The 26,381-nt window shown below is 36.4% G+C and overlaps 1 protein-coding gene across 48 annotated transcripts in view; it reads right to left on the reverse strand.

Annotated features, from left to right (window-relative positions):
* RIMS1 (regulating synaptic membrane exocytosis 1) overlaps window positions 1-26,381 on the reverse strand; it is a 307,441-nt gene that overhangs the window by 116,011 nt on the left and 165,049 nt on the right. For 47 of the 48 annotated variants that reach the window (XM_074538418.1, XM_074538438.1, XM_074538423.1 and 44 more), the window contains 4 exons: window positions 10,096-10,163; window positions 9,233-9,343; window positions 7,208-7,307; window positions 5,684-5,807 (listed from right to left, as the gene is read on the reverse strand). In XM_074538418.1, coding sequence (XP_074394519.1) covers window positions 5,684-5,807; window positions 7,208-7,307; window positions 9,233-9,343; window positions 10,096-10,163 — 403 coding nt within the window. Of the gene's footprint in view, window positions 1-5,683; window positions 5,808-7,207; window positions 7,308-9,232; window positions 9,344-10,095; window positions 10,164-21,570; window positions 21,920-26,381 lie in introns of those variants that run through there. The other variant, XM_074538433.1, reaches the window with a different exon arrangement.

Here is a 26,381-nt window from a genome sequence, read left to right on the forward strand (position 1 = left end):
AACATTGTGGATGGATTACAAGATGCTTTTACAACTGCAACAATAAAGAAAGAGAAATTTTAGGAAGAGAAAAATAAACAGTACATAGACACACTTCCTTTGCCAAAAGGAAGTACAGCTATGGTTGTTCAACTAATTTTTGGAGGAACAAAAATCAAAAAGACAAATATTAACTCACTAGTAATTTTTATATAAACGTCTCAAGGAGTTCAGAGAATGAAACTGATGAAAATGTCTTACAATAATAAAAAAGGAAAACAAAGATTATTAGCAATGTTAAACAAACAAGTGAATAATGCATTTCTCCAAAGGATAAAAGAAAATGAAACTGTATTACAACTGGGTATGGACATTTTTCAACACATACATATCCAACACATACACAGATATAAGTATGATAAACTGATTAAGTCTACACACATCTATCAGGGTTTTCTCATCAATAAATTTATTCTTCCACCAAAACCTGGATGATGATAGTTCCTGGCTCTTTCTATTCCCAGCTGTCATTGAAAATACATTACAAGAGCAAAAATCATCTAGTATTGCACATATCTTAATAAAGCAGCAGAGCAGGGAAATGGAAACAAAACTCTTCAGTGAATTATTTGAATGCATTTTCATCCACACAGACTAATCCAAAAGTAGAACTGCAATAACATTTCTGAAGAACATTTACAAGATTTTAAGTCTATAGCTGAGAATTTTAAAGGTATTCAGGCAGTCTGCTCAATGAAACACAGAAATCTTTCTGACTTGGAACTCAATAAAACTAAGACTCCTAGGTTTATAAAAGTCACTTATGAAAAAAACCAGACACTGGTATCAGAAAAAGAATGCAACAGTTCCCAATCACTGAGCCTTAAAGTCCCTTTTCATGTCCTGCAATTTAAACTTGTGGTGCCTGTGGTTTAAAATAGACTACTTCAGGTCTGCGTTAATGTCTCAAATCAGCTTAAACCCCACATCACTGAACAAGAATGTGCTTCTCCTTGTCTTGACTTCATGAGTCAAGAATAACTTGGTTTTCTCAAACTCATGGAATTATAGCTGAATTAGTCATTCTTGACATGGCACAGTACTACTCTACAAACATATGAACAGATTAACAGCCTGTTGCACAGCTGGGCGGCTGTGCACTCTTCTTCCTCTTAACATTTTCTCTTTTTCAGGTCAGACTTTCCAGGGCATCTCTCATCAGTCTAAAGTATTTACTTATCATAATCAATTTTTTCTGTTCAATAAAATGTTACGTTTGCAATATTTTCTTGTGCTAGAATATGAACACTCTCATCTGCAGTATAGCACTGTTTGCAATAACATCACTTTTAGGATGTCTAAACAAATGTTCACATGTGCAAGGACTGCTTCAACATGGAAAGGACCAGCCACAGTGTCAAGTTCTATAGTCCTGGTGTGATTAAAGACACTAAAACTAATTCTGTTTGGATTTTTTTTCTTGTATTGTCAAAAATACAGGAGGAAAAAAAGGCTAAAAATAAACTTCAAATATTAATTACACATTAATAAAAACTTAATAACTGATTCATATTTCTGCTAAGGCACTGTCACACTATTACAACCAATACAGAAAAATTTAATAATAAATCAACATGAGAAACAGATCAACACAGTTTAAAAGAGGATTAAATGTTGGGATTTTAATTAGAGAATGAATATCCTAAAAGGAAACTATAATCTAAAACTTTTCATGTAAGAAAACTAGTCTTATCTAGCCTGCTTTTAATTTCGCACTGCAGAAAATATTCTGATAAATGATTTACAAAAAAAGCTCATTAGAAGAAATAGTAGCTCATTACTTAAAATATTCAAAACTAGACCAGTCAAAGAAAAACAAAGTGAAAAGTTGCACAATTGCTTATCTAATACAGTAACAAAATTTTACTCCCCTTTTGGAGCAACACAAACTTGAGAAAAGAGTAGGCAGCTCTTCACCTCCAGTAAAGAGGTGCCAACTTCAAACTTTGTCTTTCTATCCCTACCTTGTGTGGTCTTACATGATATTACATATTATTGTCTGACATCTGATTCTTTCATGCTTCAATGACTATGTAAATTAAACAAAACTGTACCTTAGGTTGAAACTACTCTGTGTAGATATATGGTTTGTGAGAATCACTATTTTGCACAGGAACAGCTATAATTTCTCTGAAGGATATAGTCAAGTGGTTGCTCACTGAAGAAGAACCAAGTTCAAGCATGGTTGTAACCCACACCTTTTAGGCTGTTCTAGGAACAGATGTATCATATTCTACACGCCAGAGAGCTTCTAAAGAGTTTCTGAGTACCTCTCCCCAATGCTCATCCTGCTATTCCCAAAACCATTCCCTGCCATCAGAACCTGTAGATCAATCTGCAGTTTGCACTAATTGAGCAGCTCTGGAGTTCAGCACTGCCTGGATCGTGATGGAGCTTCAACCTCCTTGCCAGGAGCTAGACCACAGTAACCAACCCTGCACAGAGGAACTGAATCAAATCACAGAAACAACAGTTTTGGCAGCATTATCTGTGGAAATCTAAGCAAAGATAGCTAGCAGCTGACAAAGAAAACAGAGACAAATGAAAAAACATTTGTTTTACCTGCACTATCCCATACAGCACACGAGACGGTGAGTTTAGTTACCATGCCACGCTTCTTCTCTGAAAAGTATACTGCCAGAGGATTTTCTGTGCTGTCCTATGTTAACCACCTCTCACATTGTATGCATATTCATAGGTAATTCTTCTCCTCATATTGAGATAGTCAACCCATTAATTCTACTTTTTATAGGTTTCTTATCCTTCTGCACCTTGCGTTGCAGTCATTAGAATTAGTGTCAATTAGTTTCTATGGAGTTTCCACGGTACAATTGCAGTTATACTGTTTATTGTTGTTATGCCTTTAGCTGCTAATAGTGTTATGTGCTTCACATTTTTCTCTAATAAACATCCTACAATTATCCATTACTTAAAATTACATTTGCTGGCAGACAGAGAAATCCCAATTTACAAGACTGAACAAATTGTTTAGACCACAGTTTTGTAACTGGCAGTCTAATTTGTGGGCAGTCTAATTTGTGGACTTACAGTCCTTCCATTATTCACTTAAGGCAAACTGTGTCCTATTTGGGCTTTTTAGACCTAATATGCTAGGCATTTTTAAATCAAGACCATTAAAAGTGCTGGTACATTATTTGCATTATTAATACAGAGAGATGAAAACACTTAAATTATGTAGATGAAATACCATTTTCAGGCCTTTCGGGAACTTATTCCCTCACAGGAATTTTTTGCTGTAATGGATTATCACTTAATGCTGTATCAAGCAACTTCAATTTTGCTTAGTCAGCACCTAAAAGTACCCACCAAACTTTGGCATACTAGATGTGTTGGATGGGATGAAATAAAAATCCCTGTCATGAATTTGAAACCATCACACAGTTTGGAAAACAAGACAAAGTGGAGCTAGGGACAAAATCAAAGCAATCTGTTAATCAAGCAAATCATTTTCCATTATGCAAGACAACTTACATAGATCAAAATTATCAAGAAAAAAGGGAAAAAAGAAAATCCTGTGCAGCATGCTCTTTCTTTTAATAACTACTATAGGATTTTCTCTGTTCTACAATATCTGAAGTTTTTGGTTATTTTCAGATGACAGACAGCTAAATCTCAATCTGACATAAAACAACTGGACTTAGACTCATTACTACAGGATAGAAAGGATCTGTCATGAAATTTTACAATTCTGTGCTCTAGAGATATTTGTTTGTTCTCATAAAGACCCCAAAAACCAACCTGACCCTCAAGCAAAAGTAAAAAAACATTAAAAATCTATAGAGACATAACTCTAGAAGAAAAATGTTATTCTATTATGCAAAAACTCCATGCCAAGACTCCATTTATCTCAAAACAAAAGCAAATTCTAATGTGATCTATTTCTGAAAAAAACATGTATGGGTCATCCAAAGAAAAACTTTACATTTTATTGGTACTATTTCTGGGTGCACTATTCTAACACAAAATCCACTGTTCAGATTCAGGAACATTCTTTGATTTTGAACAAACTTCAAGAAAAGGATATTTTTCACTTTTTCTTTAGGAATGTGGCACTGGAATGCAGTCACCTTGTACTTAATTTATCTAAACTAATAGATTTATCAAATTTTAAACTAAAAGAATATATTTGGTTTATTACCGAAGTTATCTTAGAAGTTTAAGAGCACACATCTGCAACATTGACAGGAATAAATATGTTTAAAGTCCATTGTTTAAAATGCTAATCCAGCTCTTTCCTTTTACATCAGTTCTACAGTTGTACAAATCCATTTCCATGTTTTCTTCAATTGAGATGTGGAATTCAAGTCACGTCCAGTATCAACATATTTCTTTTTTTGCTGATTTAAATGTAAAAACTAGACTTCCTAAAAATCTCCTTAAGGCATGTTATTTTTAATAGCAAAGCTGTACAAATGAGTTTGCAGCTTTCTTTCAAGAATATCTCCTAATTTATTTCAAAAAAAGTAAAATAAAGCTTCTACTTCCCCAGAGTCTTCAGCTGGATGGTAATTATAGCATTTAACAGCCACTATTATTACATCAGACTTTCATTTTCCATTAGAAGGTCAAACTGATAGGTGGAATTACCTATTAATGTCAATTTTTAAAGTACTTTTAATAGAGATTGCCATGAAAAAGACAAAATTTATTTGCAAAATATAGCTAAACTCACATGGCACAGACAGATTCAATAATCAAAACATAAAAGGATATTTTAGTAAGAAAGAAAATGAATATTTTCTTGTTTCTAAAACTAAAAAAGCATCACATTTGAGACAAGCAAAAATTATAATTAAGATGAAAATAGCAAAAACAATCACTTCTTATTGTAAATCATGTGACTCTATTTTGCAGGTAAATGTGAATTTACAATAAATTATTCATATTCATTTTTGTAAGACCTAGCTCAAAACATTCCTGATATCACTAAAACTACTATCACTAATGCAGGGCCAATCCCCCCATTTTTATCAATTTGAACAGATATTATTTTCCTTCTAAGGTGTATTTGGGAAACTGAGAATAGAAGAATTGTTGTCACAAAACTCCAAACCTGGGTTCATAATAAAAAAATGGAAATTATAAACATAACACATTTATGCTAAGTTTTGATTGAATCTTTTGCTTCCATGTTTGACTGCAACAACAAACGTTCAAGGGTAAATACAGTATTTTCAATTAGGAGTTTTCTGTTTCCTTTTTTAGCTTTTTAAAGAAGGTCTGTTTTAAATCCTACTAGTATTGGCTTAGTAGAATCCTGCAATGCTTCCCTCCACTCATGAAGACCTTTTTGAATTATTCTGATCCAGTAGGCTGAAAGCCTGAAAACCAGAAGTTTGGCATGCACAGGTGTAACTAATCCACCAATCTTCCCTTGCCACTTGTCAAAAGTCTTTATAGCACTTTGCCCACACAGAAGACAATATTTATGTTTATATGTCACTGCAAAGGCACAAGACCATAAATGGTAGTGAAGAAAACAGACTATACAGAATGTCAATAACAGAAGGAGAATTGTATTTCATTACTAAGCAATAAAAATAATTAACTCACAAATAATCCCTTTAAGATTCATATTAACAGAACTAATAACTATGCTAAAGAAGTAAGTCTTTAGCCTTACCCAATAGGCCTTGAAACAATGATTTCAACTTGAGGTTCTGATTTTGATTCTAAAATAATGTTGTAAACTTCTTCATTTGTAGCTCCAGGCAAGGGTTTACCATTCCATTCTAGAACTTCATCCCCTTGAATTTAAAGAGAAGTTTATCTCACTTTCATGTTATTTTACAAAGAATGAAATCTATATTTCCAAGTAACATAAAAATAATTTTAAATCGTGAAAAAGCTGAACTGAAACCTTCAGACATTTTTCCTGCCAAGGTGCTTTTTAGCTGGTTGGCTTCCAATGCTTACTTTTGGACAAGGATGTTCTGTTCCTCATGCAAGACTTCATATTTGCAATTATTAAAATTTATGAACTTTGTACAATTACTCAAAGTTTTATCAACTATCCAAATTTTGGATGTCTTTTTATAAGGAAAAAAAGTGGTTTTTCTAACTTTTTTGTGTGCTCTGGTCCCACGCAATAGGATGAACAGACTTTCACTCACTGGAAACGTGCAAAACAGTATTTTTTTCTGGGAAATAATTGTGCCTCTAAAACTAGTTTTAGAAATTAAAAATAGCTTCCATTAAAAAAAAGCCCAAAAAACCTAGACCAGAAATAGAAAATTAGGATTTCAGCCCAAATGGTTTAAGATTAGTGGACACAAATTTATTTCCTATAATTATAATCTGCATTTAAAATCTATAAACAACTGCTGATTTGGTAAGAAAGAAATAACTAAAAATGCCAAAAAAGTAGAATCTTGTTAGAGATTCATCATCCTTTCTAGTTCTTTATTACTCTCTGCTTCACACAATTATCCTGAAGCCATCCACACTGGCATTGGAGCTTCTGGGTTCTTAAGACACTACATAGGTACTTTGGTTTGCTATGACAACATTTGGAAAGTATTGCTTAGAGGTATAGTAAAAATACAAACCATTAAGAAGTGACTATGAAAACCAAATGCTGTGCATAATTCTCACTTCATTTAGAAGCTTGAAAAGTACCATTAGCGCAACCATTTATTTGTAAGTGAATAGATACATCTAATAGAAATGAAATATTTTAGGACCAGTTTTTTGGCATCTTTTCCATTTTCGTTTGTAACAATTAACACTGCAAATAACACCAATAAAATCCACTGTGTATGCAGTGTGTCATCCTTCAGTGATCTGAATTTTGTTTGTCACAATCAGTTAAACACAAAAATGTTTGCATTGCTTCTGTGGAGTGTAATAAGCAGCTCCTGAGCTAGCAAACAAAAATTTACCAGTGTCACTCAGTCCTCTTACCAGCATTCCTCAGGAGTATCTTTTTTTTTACTCATACATCCAAGCAATTGGTACTCATAACAAATTATAAATGTAGGCAACCATTTCTAACCAAGGCATTTCATAATAATGTTACAGTATTGTTCTGTATTTTAAAAAAATTACCAAAACACATGAAAAATGTTTGTATAAATTAAAGGATTATGCATGCAATAGGCCATTACTAAAAGCCAGTATATTTTATATATGCAACTGATTGATTTACCTGCTCTGAGATGCCCCACCACATCAGCCAAGCTACCTTTCTTCACTTTGGTAATGAAGGCACCGAGTCGTCCTAATTCTGTCATTTTTCCTCCAACAACCTAGTCAACCACAAATTTATGAGTCCCCAAGCCACCAACCAGATGTCACATAAAGCACAAATATTTAGACGAATCAGTTTTCACACCATTTTTTTAAATTTCACCTGAAATGTTCATAGGCAAACCTATTGTCAATTTGGGTTTTAGAGAGGCTTAAAGACAAAAAGATGTAAAGCTGACACAGGATGAATAAAATTTCTATTCCTTTTACTGTATTTGACTAATCAATCTTATGCAGTTTGCTAAGTACCTACATTTGTTGCAGAAAGAACACTTCTTAATAAATAACCAGGCAAATGCACACTTTACAAATAATTGTACATCATGTACTTAAATTTAAATTGCAAGTGCACATCATTTCAAGTGTATGAAATCCCAAACTTGGTACATCAATTGAAAACTTAGCAAATACACTACTATTAAATATAGGCAACTAGTTCACAAGAATGTTGATGATGCTAAAACATAGGTGCTCTCATCCAAGAACATGACAGGTTCTGGCTTTTGTAGAACAGAAAAGAAACTGAAACTGAAAAGATCTGCTTTTGAAGATGACTACAGGATCCAGAGATCATGAACATCAGAAGAAAACCAAGTGCCCTGAAAAGGACAGATTTTAAATAAAATACAAAGAAAATGTAGTGTTGCTGATTTGCAAGACAAGTTATCTTTTTAACTACCTTTCTCCAGTCAGCTAAGGGGTTTGGTTGTATTTTTTTCATCAGGAATATCCCAGAGGAGTTTTATAATAAAATGACACAGCAAAATGTTGGTTTATTAGGTATTAGTTCCCCATGTTGTAATCACAATAAATAGCAGGAGCTTTAATACCAAAAAAGTATCCAGAAGCCCATCTGCCAACAATATTGTCACATGATAGTGTGTGAAATTTATCAGTGAGGGCCTTAGTTCATATTATGTACAACTGAAACTCAGAAAAACCAAAGAGAAACTCTACAATCTACAACTCTACAATCTGCGTTTCCTACTTGGCCCAACCTTTTTTCTCACATAGTCAAACAGAATTGTTTGCTGGCAGCAAATATGAGCTTTGTGCTATAGACTACTAAACATTTAGTAAAGCTGTTTTCATCTTTTGTATTACCGTGCCAGACTATCACACTTCAAGGTGGGAATATTTCAGATCTTGCATTCTTTGTGTTGTTCTCAGTGGAGAGGGAAGGACACCCAAATTAAATTCTATCAGTCCTCATTGTTACTTCATGGATTTAAAAATACACAGAGAGAGAAAAATGCTTGAACTGCTACTAGCTTCAGAAAAAATCCTCTTTTTTAAGTCTTCTGGCAATTTAGGCACATGAACCTAAAGGTCTGCTAAAAATGTAAATTAATGATTTAAAACAATTGGACAGTGTTGCCAATATCTCAGTTTTGGTGTGCTAGATTAACTGGAATTAAATTTAATATAACATCTACTATGATTTAAGAGGATTTTTGTGTAAATATTTGGATTCTTTCTACAAAATTTCTGTTTTCAAATGGTTGTGTGACTTTTAAACACTGACCTTGTACGCATTTGCATCCAGGTTACATTTATGTAGGTTGATTACAAAATTAATTACTTGACTAAATTGCAAAGAGCAGAGCTAGAAAATGCAGGACTCCATTAATGCATGGTCATGTGTAGTTATTTATCTTACAGACAGGAAGCTGAATAAACATACCCTTTTTAATCAAAATGGTTCAGCCCCTTTGTCATCAACAACTGAAGATTGTATAGAAGAAGTAAATGTATTTATATTCATAATTTATCTGTATAACTTTCAAAATTTAGGAAAAGAGGAATACATTTTTTGTCAAAAGACCGTATGATTTGACAGTCCTCTGATTTAATAAGTTACACGTGTATGTCCAAGGTCAGTGGAACTTCTTTTCATTTAGCACATAAATCATGTCATACTTACTTTTAGCCCCAGTAATGCACCTGATTCTTTAGGCATGGTTGTTCTCTTGTTAAGAATAACACGCCCAATTAAGCGATCTCCCTCTTTGGAAGGCTGCCACGTTACGGGATGCTGTTAAAAAACAAGTAATTAAATTGAATTGGAATTTAAAAAGTGTGAACATCCTCCAGTATTTAGATGCACATGTAAAAACCAATAAAATTACTGCATCATCATGTCACAGTAGACACAAACATCCTTCAGGTGTGTTACGTAATGCACCTGAGTTTTCTATGAGTATATCTGCTGGACTCTGGCTACATTAAACATTTATGCCTCTTGTAAGAAAATGTCTGCATTAAGTCTACAGATAGAACTACAATTCAGTTCAAACTTCAATACAATTAAACATTTTAAACACATCTTAGATAATAAAAATAAATATTTCTTTTTAAATTACATGGCTCTGAAAAGCACATGCAGAAATTCTGTTCTTTAGAATAACACATGTTATGCAGGTCTACCTAAGGAAGGTTCATTACATAATAAAATCAAAATTATGCTTTCCAACTCCAAGTCTTTAAAAAAATCACTAATCTTTCCCAGAGCAGCATCACATTCACAACTGATTTTTTTGAGATTCATAGTAAAATTAAGTGCCAAGTCTATTAAAGGGATTAAAGTCAGGTTAAAATTCAGGCAATTTTACAAATATGCATTTCAATAAAACTTTCTTTCTGGTTTCCATTTCCTTGGTAGTCTAAAACAAATTTTCACATTATTTGTGTAGAATATTTTCTACAGTCAAATATCTATGCTGAACTGAAATAATTAGCAAATATTTTAACTTATTCTTTATGAATCCCTATTTTTCTATTTCTTACCGAACTAATAGGGGACGTCTCCCTGCTGTGCCACGTGGCAGGATCCAGCCAGTAATAATCCAAGTCACCTGGAAGAATATGAATAGAAAGAAATGTGTAATCTCTCAAACAGAGAAAGATGTATGAATGATTACTTCTGCATGCATGAATTTTAAAGTGCAATTGTTTGATGAAGCAAATACAAAACTTTTATTATGATTCAAATCAATATATCAATTTGAAAACAATATAGTGCATTAACATAAAATAATACATTTATTTGGACCTTTGCTTTTTCATGAATTGCACTTTAGAATTGGTTGTGCACACTGTCTATTTTTACCTTTGCTCAGTCTCAGAATGGACCCCAAAGCATCACATTCACAGCCCTCCTCCTCCCAACCATCTCCATAATAAACACACAGGACTACAGCTAATGATGACACGAGAGGGAATACTCCACAAAATGGGCTCTCAGCTATAGTTATGGACAGAACAGCCAACCACGCTCTAGAATCTGCACAGGTCAATGTTGTGACAACAGGTGCTGTACAGGGGGAGAGGCACAGGAGCAGGAAATAAAGTGCCAGAGGGAACAGCCACACAAATACAGCAGGTACGAGGCTGCAATCTTCTCTTTCACTTGGGACAAACTTATGTGCTGTGCAACTCAAGAAAAAGACCATGAATTACACTGGTCTGGAAGCCACCAGCCTATGAGGACAAGGAGGGCACTTTTGGCAACATATATTCAATATCTTACTTTATAAAACAGATCTCTGTAACACTATAGTTAGATGCCTGTGTTCTAGTAAGAGTAGTGATCTAATAGAAGCCCAAACAAAGCATGCAAGGGAGAAGAAGATACCTTTACATGCAGAGATTTTTTAATCTTACTCTACAAATACTTAGATGCCAATTATGAAATACAAGTTGCAACACTCTCTATAACTCATACTACCTTTAATAGCTTATCATCTGCATGATCATATGCCCAAGTTTATTTTTAAACAGCATATTACTATCATATGCATAACTGCACGAGGCAGTTTGTGGTTTCATTAGCTCTGCAGTTCTGCAGGTTTGGAAAACACATTAAATCACATTAAAGATCTTTCAGTTCTATTTTTAGGATTCTTCTTTGTGCCTTTATAAACTTCAAAATTACAAGAACAACAAACTTACAAACTACACTGACACCTGCAGTGTTGTCAGTAAGCTCAAAACTATGGTACAGAGCTCCCCAAGTTTCAGTAACAAACTCAACAGTGACACCAAAATCAACAGTCTCCTGTGTGGGCTGACCTGCCACATGCCAAACACAACACACTTTGTCTTCTTGTTTTAGAGTTATTTGCTTAGCAATAGAGAAATGTTCAGGAAGGAATACCTGTCAGCTCCAAGATGCAGATCAATGTATCCAAGTCCTCAAACACATTTCTTCTCACCCTCATTGTTCCCTGCTTTATTTTCCTCTCTTCCTTCCTAGATTCAGCTTCTTGCTCTTAGTTTCCTTGCTGGTCTTTCTCCTGGTTACTGCAGATCCATGACCACTTAATTCATGCACCTAGCATCCTTCTCCAAGTCCCTGCTCTAGCAAGATCTTCTCATGCATCTTCTGCCTTGTCTAACCTGCTGAGTTTCCTGTTCTCACCATCTACCTACCCTTTGCTGCCTTTTCTTCCCTGCACATTTTTTTCTGCTATCCATCTGCTTCTGCTTCTGGCTTTAGAGTACTTTCTTAAGGTTCTGTATCTTAATCCCTCTTTAACCTCAAATCCTTTGATGCTAAGTCACATTCCTGCACCCTCCTTCCCACATCTAAACCTTTAGGCGTCTGTCCCTTTCCCCACTTCTGTCTGCAGAAGCTGGCCACAGCACCAATTCTCTCACCCTCTGCTCTCCAAAGCTGAGAGCAGGATCTGCACTGCAAATGCAGCTCTACTGAGCTGGAACATGAAAGATGTACTCAGAAGCTATAAAGGTAGCTATCAAATCAAACATCTTGACTGAATGCCACTGAAAGTAGTAAGTCTACCATTTGGTGAATACTTTAAAAGCTGCAAGAATCACTCAATTTTAAGATTTCCATTAAAATTCAGTATGATACAGACCACTGGCACGGGTCTGGGGCAATTTACAACTATAAAAAAGATTATACAATGGAAAATGTCAGTTAATCTATTGATAAACACTCATCAAATAGAACATAAAAGTTAAGACACAAATGAAACAAGTCCCCAAATGGACATTAAAAATATTTTATGCCAGTAACACTGATACTAGAGACATCTGCAGTTCAGTGCTCTGTTATATCTTTGAAAATAATTTCTCCTTGGTCATCCTATGCCATTGCTGCTTCTTTGCCTAATGCCTATTTATGCCATGCTTGCACTGCCATACTCCAGAACTCACTCTTTGTTTAATTGCACAAATTACCTTCACTGCAGCAGCATTACAGAGATCCAGGAATAGGTAAATAACATGCAAAAACTTACTAACAGCATAGCTTCAAAATTTCAGTTTTTGCCAAAAAAACCCCACCAAAACTGAAAACAAAAACCCCTACACACAGAGAACACTCCCCATTGGTAAAAGTAATTAAAAATTACTAGTAAAACACGAAAAACTTAAGACACTAAAGAGAGGAAAAAACTAATTTTATAAGTAGCAAATAATAGCTTTATAGGCTTAAACTGCTTTTAAATACTTTTTAAACAATTCTTTTAAAACATGAACAACTTAAAAATAATAAGCCCCCATGAAAATATACATATACTACATCATTATTTTTGTACATTACTGATGTATTTCTAAAACTTATTACCAAAAATGCATTTGTAGTTTTAATGTTTGATTTCCTTAAGACCAACTGAGTAAAGCAGGGTATTTGTAAATATTTGTAAACCCTTATTTCCTAAGGGAATAATTCAAAAGTTGTATCCTAAGAGCAAGGAAATGCTTTTCCCATTAACACACTGCCGCTCAATTACTTTACTCTTGGATGCACACGGATGAAATAATAATTTACAAGACGCAAATGTGTTGAGCTTTTTCCACAAGTCTTTTGCAGCCTTCCATCAAAATTCAAGATGGGGAGTAAAACTCTTAATAAATTCTCATTGTTTTTACATCTGCAATATGTGTGCTTTCAAAATAAAGGGAAAGCTAACTCATACCACCAAAAATCCATTTTCTTGAAATACTTCGTCTTCAGCTGCACTCTCCATACCAAAAGCTAATTCTGGGGCACTGTGATTTCAAGTGAGATCCTGAAAAGCTGAGAAGTTCTGGAAAAAACAGCCTTGTCCCTCTCACAAAGCCAAAACAAGCACAAAATATGAGAGGGTCTGTTATTGTGTATGAACAGCCATGCTGATTTCCAAGGAGTCTTGAATACCTGGGATAAAATACCCCAAGATGTTTTCCCAAATCCATCCAGACCATATTCAGAGACTACTGATAATCAGCAAAGAATGTAATTCAGCGATTTATTCAAATCCCTATGTGCAGGATTTGCAGGAGTTACTTAAGGGTCAGCCAGCCCATGTTAGGCTACTAATTAACCATTAGCAGCAAGTATCTGCTAATTAATACAGCAGTTCCATCAGATAACTAAGAAACTTAGACAAATATTTTTCAGAGGCTAAATTTAAAATTACTCTGCAAAGTGAATAGACAGACTACATCTCTCTCCATAGAATCACAGAATGGCTTGGGTTGGAAAAGATCTTAAAGATCATTTAGATCATTCCAACCATATCTTCCACTAGACCAGGTTGCTCCTAGCCCCATCCAACCTGGCTTTGAACACTGCCAGGGAAGGGGCATCCACAACCTCTCTGGGCAACCTGTTCCAGCATCTCACCACATTCACAGTCAAGACCTTATCTAAATATGCTCTTTTCATTTTGAAGCCATTCTACTGTGTCACATCACTACAATTGCTTGTAAAAAGTCCTTCTGCCGTTTGTTGTAGTCCTCCTTTAGTTAGTAAAGAGCTACTAGAAGGTCTTGCCAGAGCCTCCTCTTCTTCAGGATGAACAACCCCAAGTCTATCAGCCTGTCTTCACAGGAGACATGCTTCCATTCTCTGACAATCTTCACAGCCTTCTCTGGACTCACTCCAGCAGGTCCATGTCCTGCATATGCCAGGAGCCCATACCTGGCTGCAGCACTCCATGTGATGTCTCACCACAGTGGAGCACAGGGACAGAATCACCTCCCTCAACCTGCTGGCCATGATGCTTTTGAGGCAGTCCAGGATGTATCTGGCTTTCCATGCTACAAGCTGCCAACTTACATTGAGCTTTTCATTCACCAACACCTCCAATTCCTTCTTCTCAGGGCTGCTCTCAATCTATTCTCCAGTCTGTACTTGGGGTCCATTGACCTAATCCACCTCTCTCCAGTTTAGAGGCAAGGATGCCATAAATGAGACTGTCAAACTCCTTGCACAAGTCCAGGTAGTTGACGTTACTCTTCCTTTATGCTGTAACCTCATTGCAGAAGGCAACTAAATTGGTCACGCACTATTTACCTTTAGTGAAGCCCTGTCGGCTGCCAACAATCACCTCCTTATTTTCCAGTTTCCTTAGCACAGTTTCCAGGATGATCTGCTCTGTGATCTTGCTGGGCACAAAGGTCAGGTTGACCTGTAGTTCCCAACAGGTGGGAACATCCCTACAGATGTTGGGTTTTTTCTCTTTTTAAAATGAGGGTTATGTTTCCACTTTTCCAGGCAGTGGGAACCTCACCAGACTGCCACAACTTCACAAATATGATGGATAATGGCTTAACCATTTCATCTACCAGTTTCTTCAGGAGTGGCAGATGCATCTCGTCAGGCCCCATGGACTTTTCCACCTGCATGTCCCTCAGACAGTCTCAAACCTGATCTGCTGCAGTGGGCACTTTCTCAATCTCCCAGTTCCTGCCTCTTTCTGTGGCAGCCTGGGCAGTGTGGCTGGAGCACTTCTCAGTGAAGACTGAGGGAAAAAGTAATTCAGTACCTCAGCCTTCTCCATATTCCAGTCAGGCCTTCTCTTTCCTTCTGGAGAGAGCCCACCTATTCTCTAATCTTCCTTTTATTGCTAATTCACTACAGCTACTTTCCTTGTTGCCCTTGATGTCCCCAGACAGATTTAATTCTATCAGGGCTTTAGCTTTCCTAACCTGATCCCAGGCTGCTTGGACAATCCCTCTGGTGAGCTGTTGTTACAGATGTGGCACATCCTATTGCTAAGCAGGAAAATACCTCCACACCCAGGAAAAAACATGGTACTGTTTAATCAGAAAAATAATTCAGTGTATAACAATATATGCTAAAATCATTCTATTCAAGCTGCTAACTAACCCCATAAAGAGAATATGTGAGTACCCTGCCTTGGCAAACAGCCCCCACACTAATGCGGCAAGCAGAGAATTCAAAAGCTACCTACTGCCTATTTATATAGAAATACAGAAAGCTTCACAAAAATGCTCATTATCTCTTAGTCTCAAACCAACCCACTTCAGATGTCTACAGTTAAGAACTTAAATCCTTGCAGGACAAGATCTGTGTTTTACCATCTACACAGTTCAAGGACAGGTTGGCTCATGCACTTTGTGGGAAGAATGCACCACAAGGCTGTGAAATTTAGGCTTTTCTTTTCTTTTTTTCTTTTTATTTCTTTTGCAATATATAATCACACTGGACTTTAGCTCCCTGCTGGCAAATGTCCTAAGCACTGAATGTTAACATGTTGTAAGATTCCAAAGTTAAAATAAAGACTAGTACACTTTAGAAGTGACAATTTTTATATACAATACTCCTTTTCCAGATACAAATGTGGCACATAGCTCTCAAAACTAGAACTAGCCTCTTGAATTGCTCCCTCAATTCAGTATTTATTCAGGTATTTTCATTTAATGATGAGATATAAAATTACTTTTCTGTATCTTAATTAAATTTCAGAGTAATATAAAAAAAAAACCATTGGAAAAGGGTCTACACAGCTTTTTCAAGCTCTAGGCTTTCATATTTAGATAACTGACAACCTGGGCTTATTCAATACAAACTAAAAATAAATGGTTATTCCTTACTTCTGCACTTAGAAGATAAGGAAATTTCATACTCTTTCTAATACAAAATAAACACTTTTTTATTTTGAAACAAACCCCTTAGATTAGAAATCTTTTTAAAGTGATAGTACATTGTGAAAAAAGTGATGCTGATTGATATTTTCAAACAAAAAATACAGAAATAATTAGGCAAGGAAGTAGTGAACTTATGAAAAATTATATAGATAATTAAGGGCACTTGAATTAAGCTAAAATCTAGTGGAAAGGAAAATCCATTTGACTTCTCCCCTAGTTACCATGACATAGTTAATCCTTTACAAGCGTTTTCAAATTCATAATTTTTTATTTTGCAAACAAATGATTTGCCCATTGCTAATTATGAAAAAGTTTTTCAATGTATTCTTTTTTGTCTGTGCATAAAGGAAAAGTTTCTGTGATCTGTTTAAAATTAGTTTCTTATCCAGATATTTATTTAACAAAGAATTTTTATGTCATAGATTGTGATTTGCTTTTAACTAGGTGTACAGGTTAGACATGTCCTTTTTTACAATGAAGTACTGCACTTGTTCATTGATGAATGAAGGTTGCTCAAAAGACAGATTTGCAAAAGACCTTCCAACACAAACACAACTGAGCCCATTTCTGTGTTTCACAAAATGGACTTCCTACCTGAATTATTTCAGCTTTATAAATTACTGAAAGCAAGGGTTACTGATCTTGCCAATAGAAGCTGAAAACCAAAAACCACAACCTATCTAGTAGTAAACAAACTACTAGAGGAGTTTTGAATGTTTCCAAAATTTTTAACATGGACACAGGGGACATGAGGAAGCTGCTCTATTTCCTGAATGTCTAGGGAATCTTCTCATGAATTCCCTGAGCCAACATTTAGTAACTTCACTCAAACACCCAAAGTCTTCAAAAGTTCATCAACCCCTTCCCAGCTAGATTCTTATTTTTATCTCAGAGACCATCTAAACTGCTATTCTGAGTATATGTGAGTCTTATTGAAAGCATGTGAGTCCAAGAATGTGTATGATTCACAGAGGGATGGTCCTTAAAAGCATATTCTGTAGGGCCATGACAATGTGTGACAGACTTGGAGATACAAAACATGAAGAAAGATGCATGAACTTCTATTAATATGAAAGTTATTTTACAAGGTTCATTAAAACTATTTTCTTGAGGATACAAGAAAAATGTTCAGCATCAGGAACATAAAATCAACAGGCAAACATTTTGATTTTGATATTGTGGCATTTAAAGATTTAAGGAAAATTTTGCTGTCTAATTGTTGTCTCTGGTTTTGCTGACTGGGATCCCTCTCTTGAGTGAACTCTAATTTTGCAGATAGATGAAAGGAGATGTCCTCCTGGAAATTTAGAGCTTCTTTGAATAAATTTATTATTTCTATTTCATTCCAATTCAATATTGACACTAACTTGTGTCAACAGTTTCACTGAGTTCCTGTTTCATATAATTAACACTTTCAGTTTCGATGTGATTTCTTGATAATATTTTTGTTTCTTGATAATATGTTTTGTTTAATTATTTTTGTATAATGAAATCTGAAAAATGTATAGCAAGTCATCTCAGAAAGTCACATGGTCTCATAATTTTGGATACATATGTACACATAGCTACCTAGTACACTGAAGGCCTGACAAGTTCTTAACATTTTTTCTGCTGTTCTTCAAATGCATTTCAAATATGCACTATGTTCTTCAGCATAACATAATTGGTTTCTTTCCCCTGTGGGCTGGTTTATGTTTTTTTCCCTATCTCCTGTACAGATTAAACCAACTGAGTAGTGTTGATTGCAAAAAAAGGTAATATTTCCATTTGGGTCTCCTTTGGTATTTTTCTTCTGAGAGTTTTAAAAATCTTAAGTTTTTAATTTTAGTATTTGTTACAAACTGATTTATTAACAAATTATCATTTAAAATCAAAGCTGCAAATAAACTCTGCTCAAACTCCAGGCTGTTTCTATACTCCCAATAGCAAGAAATTTTAACAAAGATGAAGAAAACAGAAAACAAAATGGCTGTAAGGCTGTAAAGCAGCAGCCCACACATAAGAAGCACTGTGTGGGTTTTTTGGTTTAGTTTTTTGTTGATTTGGGGTTTTTTGGGTTTTTTTTTCTTTTTTTGGTGTTGTTGTTATTGTTTCTGTTTGTTTTCTGTTTTTTAACTATCATTCATAAGTATCCTCAGTTATGCTGCACTAGAAGATAATGAGAGTTTTGTTTCTCCAGTTCAGAGGGGAATACTGCAGGGAGAATCTTCAGAGTGCACTCTGAGAAATCACTGACACTTGCAAAACAATGAGCAAGGGATCTTTGGAGCTTTGCTTCCCACCAGTAGAGAGGAAATAGTTATGAATGTGACCATGAATAAACTCATGATCTTCAAAAACAGACCAAAGCTGAGCAGAAAAAAAGCCCAAAACTTTCCTATTAAAAAAAAAAAAAAAAACCAAAACCAAAACCAATGAAATCCTATTGCCAAATAACCAAAGCAAAATACTCCACACTTAGAGAAAATTAGAAAGCAACCACAACAACAAAAGGAGACCAGCAATCATGGAAGCATCTAAAAATAATATCAACATTAAAAGTAGAACCAGGCCAATTCAATGCAGTAAAAGACTGACCAACTAAATCATAAATATTCCATTTTCTGGAAGAATCAATGGAAAGTTCCTTGTGAGTGTGCTCCTTAGAGTGATCAAGTACCAGGAAGCACTCAAGACATTCAGGAACACAAAATACAATGTATGCAAAGACAACTGAGAGAATTCTGCAACTATTTAGTCCCTACTACTTAGTATTTACTACCAAGTAGTTGCCAATCAAGAATACTATGTAAAGAACCTGCTACTATTTGGCTCTATCAGCAAATGTCAAATACATTCATTTGAGCAGGAGTTTTTTTTATGAGCATGCCATGTTAAGAGCCACACAAGAAAAAGTGTCTAGCATAGGCTGAAAACCTACTTAGAAAATAATATTCTAAATATATTCTAACAATATTTGGCTAAAACTGATAACAAATACCCCCTGAAGTATTCATAAAGCAAGTCTGTAGTGTTTGTCTGGAACATAGTAATAGTCAACACTCACACTACTGTTCCATGTAATAAAACAGAAACATATTAGACTTGTAAGAGACTTGACCCCAAGGACAAAGGAATGGCTTTTTATAGTAGGCCAGAACCAGACTTCCAAGCTATCCTGACAAAGAAGAAAAAAACAATCTGGAAATAGAGGATCAGGCTCAGAGCAGCCAAGGAAATGGCTCCACACTCAGAGCAGGATAAACAGGTATAGAAACAGGGAAAAATCCACCAGTTGAGAAGTAGCAGTGCAGAAGAGGATGAGGTGGATACAACTGATCTCAATGGTAACAGGGGAGGATGGCACACAAGCCTGGCTGCTGTTGGAAAAGCACTAGCCTTGCCTCTTGGGAGTTACAGGGTTGGCCAGAGAGCAAGACATTCCTACTTTTGCTACAAAAATACCTCCAAAGGTCAGACTGGTGAGGAACTGAAGGTTTTGTTGTTCATTTTGTGGACTTTGTTTTGTGTTATTGTCCAGCATGGTTTGTCTTCTGGGCAGCCTTGTACTTAACCAATACCCTAACATAAGAGCTGACCTTGATGACAGCTCATTCGCTCAGATTCTGTCCTTGCAGCACACAGATCAGTTTTCAGAGAGGAATATTGAGGAATATTTAGGATAATGATACTGAAGTATCATTATGGGGGAGAGATGATACAAATTTAATGGACAGAGAGCTATAGATAGCCTGGTTTAATAGTCCATTATGACTCTATAGTCAGGGGGTGTGGGGCTCAGGGTGATTTTGAAGCATCTTTTAGATCTCTCAGGTCCATGCTATTCCAAAGGCTGGAGACATGCTGCTGATTGTCCACTGCCCACAGCACAGCCTTGAATCACTGCAACACAGGACGCCACTGCTCTGTATCTCTCAATCCCAATCCTATTTCACCCTCTTCACCTACTTATGCCAAGATGTGCAAGAGACCTCTGGAATGCAGTTTACAGCCATCTACACAGTGAACAGCTTGGAGAAGAAACAGGGATTTAGCTTTTTTATGTACCTGTAAACAACTTACTAAGTGTGAGAGAGTGCAAGGCTTTGACCTTAGCCAAAGGTGCTCTCAGTGCTATCCTTTACACTCCATGGAGAGCGAAGGCTGACCACTGTCCCCCCAACCTCAGCATTCTGTCTTCCTGATACTCCTGCTGCTGCTTCTGTTCTATCTGTTTTGACTGCTATTAAATCACACTCTCTCCAATGCCTCCCTCAATATTCTGCCCTCAGTAAACTCTAATTCTCCTCTAAACTCTGTTGAAATTACAAAGATTTCTAACATATGCATCTAAAAATAGAGTATCTGAAGCAATATTTTGAAGAGCATAAAACCTCTTTTATAACTTATTCTATCATACATCTTTAGGATTAATTCTTCTAGTGAAAAAAACTGTTTTCCAAAATCAATTTTTATAGACAGTGTTATCAACTAGTTAGTTATAGGATTTTAAAGGTATTTGTTATTCTCAACACACTGAATAATCCCCAAGGAACTTGCAGTGGTGAATCCTTCGTCTCACCTTCCCCTGTGACCCTTCAGCAATTTAGCTGAGAACCTTGTTTCAAATACAAAAGGGAAAAACTGATGTCCTTCCCTGAGCAGAAAGTGCAATGCATCAATATGATCAAGCAGAAATAATGTACAAAATAACCAGAACTGAACAATTATAACCCATATATTATTATAACCGTACCTGCATCTTATGGTAAACAAAAACATTTTTATTCTATGTACATAAGTTTGATGATTTTGCCTCCTAAATAATATGCAAAAAAACCCGAAAAACAATCACATTCCATTCTGAACTTTTTAAAGCTCCTAAGAAAAGAATAATTCAGGAGATTGAGGGTTTGTCAATTGTCTTCTGCCATCAAGAAATAAAACACAGGAATTTTCACTTGTATCCTGAAGTAAACTTCTAAATTCTTTATCCTTGACTTCTACAAAATGCAGAACTCATAATGCAATAGGAATATTACAATTACTTTTCAGAAACTCATTTCTACTTTGATGTGCACTTTCCAAATACAGATTTTTGTTTAAAAGCTCATTCCATAGAGCATCACTACTGTCAAATTATATTTATCACATGAGCATTCAAAACATAAACATAACTGAAACACAGACTTAAAAGCAAAATGTTTCTTTATTCCCTCTTTAAGCTGAACATATGCTACAATTAAGACTTTAACATTCCAAGGATACAACAACTCCACTAAAACTGCATAGTTAAATAAATCTGTTCATAAAAGGATATAACTTTGTTTAAAAATATGAAATATAAAAATATAATTAAAACCTCAGCTCCTTATTTACCTGTCCCTGAATGCAACGTTTGGAGCAGAAACTGGAGAAACCCAGCAAACATAGCAGCTTCAGCAAGAGAATGTTTAAAGCACAGCTGGCATCTAGTAGGTTGCTGAATCCAGCCTGCAACTGTAGCAAAAGCGTAATGCCAGCAAAAATCCACTTCAGTGTGAAGGAGACGATCTAAGAGAAGTCATGAGGTCCTTGCGTCCTGGTTCTAAGCCAAATTATTCTGCAGTGTCAAACACGGAACACAGTGACAGCAGACAGGGCTAACGAGAGCTCTTGTCAGCAAAACAAATCTCTGCAGTGTAGAGCAAGCATCGATTACTGCATTAGCTCACTGCAATGACAGTGACTCGCAGCCTTTGGGAAGAGTTCGGGGCTTTAGGAGCCCGGAATCAACCCTCAGGAAACAAGGTGGGGGGAAAAAGCTCCTCCTCTCTGGATAGAACAGGAGAGAAGTTTCTTAGTGCTTTTGAGCCAACAGTAAGCTCAGGCACCCAAGTAATCAATACCACTGCTGCAGTTATTATTTATATTCAGCAGTGGTGCACTGAACAAGTTTAATCAACTGCATAGACGAAGCAATTGTGTTTAGGAAATATGGTTTTTTTAAATTTATGTAAAACATCCCAAGCTGCAGATTTACTTCTAGCACACTGAAAACACAAACAACCCTTGAGAAAAACTTACCCCTTTTTACAAATTAATAGGGTAATTTAATTCTTTTCATATGTAACAGATGTGTGCATGGAAACATAATTTTATATAAGAAAAATATACTCCAAATAAAAACCCCCAGGAAATAACATTTTGTATTCCAAATTACATGTTCAAGATAAAACAGAAAAGCAGAACTTGCATTTGCAAAAGCCAGATGATTAGAGAATTATAGCTAATAGAATTTACTAAAGTATTAAATCTACTGTAATCATATCCAAATGATACAACAATAAAACTATTTCTGTGGCAGAGACAGCCTTCCTCTGTACAAATAGATGGTTTTCTGCAGCCTATCTACATACTGCAGGACTTCCAAAACACAATGCAGGACATCCAAAATACAAAAAAAAAAATTCTGTTTAGAAACTAAAATGTGAGAAAGAAAAGCAAACAAAGAGAAGCTTAGAAGGGATAAAATATAAATAGTAAAGCTAATGAGAGCTTACAGCTCTTTCAGACTTATCAATATATGGATCCATTAATAATAATGAAAATAAACTTTTAATCAAGTTGTTTCCCTGTAATTCTGGATCAAACCCAAGGTACTGAACACTCTCTTTCACAATCCTACATGTCAGTCAACAGCAAAAGCCACAGAATATCCCTGGCCACTGCTGACTTTAAATGTACCCTGTAGCATGGTATCAGCAGGAGGAACATTCACCTGCCTAACTCTGCTTTATTCACAGCATGCCCTTGTTAGGAGATGGTTTGTTTGGAGGAGAAGTGTGTCCAGTCTTTATGTATTTCAAGAGACAGTGATCATCTGGACTGACCAAGGAACACATACCCAGCTTTCTCCTAAGCCAGAAACACTTCTTGCAAAAGAAACAACAGACCGAGTATGCCAAATGCCTGATGCTTCCACACCCATCCAATGACCCTTCTGCATTCCTCCTTGAAGGATGAGCTCCTCTTCTGCCAGGGCAGGCATTGAGGGACTGCCTCACTTCCAGAACACAGGGTCCTGAACACTCACCTCTCCCCACCTGCATGTACTGAACAAGGCAGGGGGGGATTTTCATAACACAAATCAACAGATGAAAAATTCTTGCTTGCTACAGCCTCAGAAATGGTAAATGAGACTGTACTGTATGGGCCGTCTTTTCTGACTCATTTCAAGCGATCCTGTCATTCCCATGGCACACACGCGTCTGTGAAAAGAATAACGAACTGTTCTCCCAAACAAGTTTGGAAAGGCTGCCTGTGCCTCATGGTGGTGTTAAAGCTCTCACTGTCTCCCACTCCCCTGAGTGATAACTCCTCCCTGCTCCTCCAGCACACAGCTCTCTCTGCCCATTTTCCCCACTGCTGTCCCTAGCCATGAGTTCTGCCCAAGCCCTGCCTGAATAGCCCAGCCTAACACCTTCAGATGGCAGAGGTGTCTGCAAGAATTTGCTGAAAATAAGGGAAGAGAGGAGCAACAGAAGAATGTTCTGAGGTCAGAAAGGGCATTTTGCAGAAAAGAAAAGTACCACCAAATCCAGTACACATTGCTCATCCCTAAGGATGGATTTCATTCCTCCCAACCACAGGCACATCGAGTCTCTCTCGCTGTCCCAAAGCTCATCTGACACCTTAAGAATAAAGTGCTGATATTTACTTTTACACCCATTAATAGTATCAAAGCATAGGAAACTAACTGTAAAACTGGACGTAATTCCATTTTCCTAGTAAAAATACATAATTAAGTTATAACACACTTTCAAACTTTGCACAGGATAGCACTGCCTTTGTAATCTCTGCAGGTTTTTACCCTTGCAAATTATTTTATTGTCACTATCTTCTGAGGCACATTACAATACACATCTGATAATTAGATATTGACCACCATATTTTAGCCCTTTATAATCTTCCTGCTAATAGCTGGTCTAGATCTTAATCTGTGTATGATACTCCTGCAGTTATAAAAATTTCTAAGACCACTAGAAAAGCATGAGATTGTTCAATCTCACACAACTCTTACCATTATTCATGTTTTAAGAGAACAAATTTCAAGAATTAAACATACTGCTCAGCTTTATGCCTCAGTGAAAATGCAGCTGTCCTCTAAACCAAAAGTTTTACATCAATATTTTGGAAAGAGGAAAGTCAGAGAATGGTCCCAAGCTTAATTCTGCAGCACAAAAAGACCAATTCAAGTAAAGAAACCTCTATGCTGAAACTTGGAATTTAAATTAGAAAGTCAGAGAAGCAACAAAAAATATCTATTGCAGTCTCCATACCTCAAAGCCAAGTTACCCTGGGGAAGATATTCTAATACAACTGCAGGAGACTTAGATACAATATTAGGTACTGTATGTGACATTTTGCACTGTAGCCCTGTCTGATCTGCTTCAAAAGGTCCTGGCTAATGTGGGAGATGAACAGGGACTAGACAAGCCACATCCCACACCTCTACAAGCAGGGAAAGAAAAGGACCTGGGAAACTACACACTGAGATGGTTATGGAACAAATCCTTCTGGAATGCAGCCCCAAGCCCATGAAGGCCAACAAGGTGGCTGGGAACCACCTGCACAGCTTTAGCAAGGGCAAATCTTGCCTGAGCAGTATGCCTTTGTGTCTGCAGGCAAAGGGACAGCAGCAAATATCGTTTAACTGTAGCACAGCTTCCAAGCAAGTCTCTCACAATATTCTTCCAGCCAAATCAGGGAGCAGTGGATTGACTGGTGAACTGTGAAGTGGAAAACTGACCTCACCACTTGACTCAAGCGATGGACTAAAGACTGGAGTTTGATTGGTGGTAAATTACCAGACACACAAAAAAGGACCAGAACAAAGATGCATGGGGAGGAAACAAGGCTTTCCTTTGCTCTGCTAGCAGCACTCCAGACCACCAAAGCTCTACAGAGATCACAAAAAACTCGAAATGGTATTTGGGCCTTGCATCCAGAATTAAACTCATTAGAAAAGAACATACTTGCTTCTGATAGGCTTAAGTGCAGTGTTTAGCTAAGACTAAGTTTATTAAAACACTTGCAGCATAAGTACATCTCTTTAGTAAAGTATTGCTCGGTGAAGAGACTGAATGTTTTTCAGTCTCTTTTTCAGATTCTTTGGCAAAATAGTTACAATTTTGCAAACAAACTGCTGGACCATTTACTAGAGAAAGACTTCTATATGTAAATATACAAATACATAAATTCACACACTTCTGAATAAGGGGTTATGGATTGACATAGGACCAATTGTGAATTTTTTTATAACTACTGAAAAAAACAAGAACCTCTGGTGAAAAAGACACATAGCTCCTTAAAAGAATGTCTGTCTTTAAACACACATCAAACTTGTTAGAGCTCATCCAAGTTCCTCTTCTTTCAGGCATGAGCATATTCTGTTTACATTTCTAGCCAGGTAACAAAAAAACTTTAAAAGCACCAAAGGAGAAATTAGGCTGTCAAATCAACAGAGCAATATGCTGAAGCCAATAAGTTTGGTCTTTTATTTAGTTTGAGCTAAATCAATGTCATGACATTGTTGCTCCACAGCTTTCGATTCAAACCATGATCCAAGCTAATCAATTCAAAGTGAAAGTGAGGTAAGTTGGCATCCATCTGAATAAGACCATGTAAAAGCACACACTGGGAGGAGGCTGGGGTGTGCTCCACTGGCATCCCAGAATAAGGGCTTGACCACATTGTTTCTGGAGGTCCTCTGCGGGAGTTTTACAGAACATCACCCACCATTCTGCAGCAGACTGGAAGACAGAAGGCACTTCTGCACAACCAAGTGATAGGAACCCCTTCAAGGATACAGGTCTGAAAGAGTCAGCAAGGAAACACCCTGCTATTTATGGCTTTTGCAACCAGCATTCCAAGTTCTCTGTCAATGGTTTAGTACTGCGTTGCCAGTGATGTTTCATCTCCCCCACCTCCACCCAGGATTGACTCAATTGCTCTTGACTCCTCTGAGGAAGATGATCGTGACAGTGAAACTGGAAAGAAACAAAATGAACCTTCACCCTAGAAAACCTGGACTGGGCCTTCAATCCCACAGGTGCAGCGGCTGAGATCTTTGCTATCCAACCTTCATGATTCAGTAATTTTGCAATGCATTTATCTTAGTTTCCTTAGCTACTCACAAAAGTCAACAA

The sequence above is a fragment of the Zonotrichia albicollis genome, chromosome 3, assembly GCF_047830755.1.
Source record: "Zonotrichia albicollis isolate bZonAlb1 chromosome 3, bZonAlb1.hap1, whole genome shotgun sequence".
Taxonomy (NCBI): Eukaryota; Metazoa; Chordata; class Aves; order Passeriformes; family Passerellidae; genus Zonotrichia; species Zonotrichia albicollis.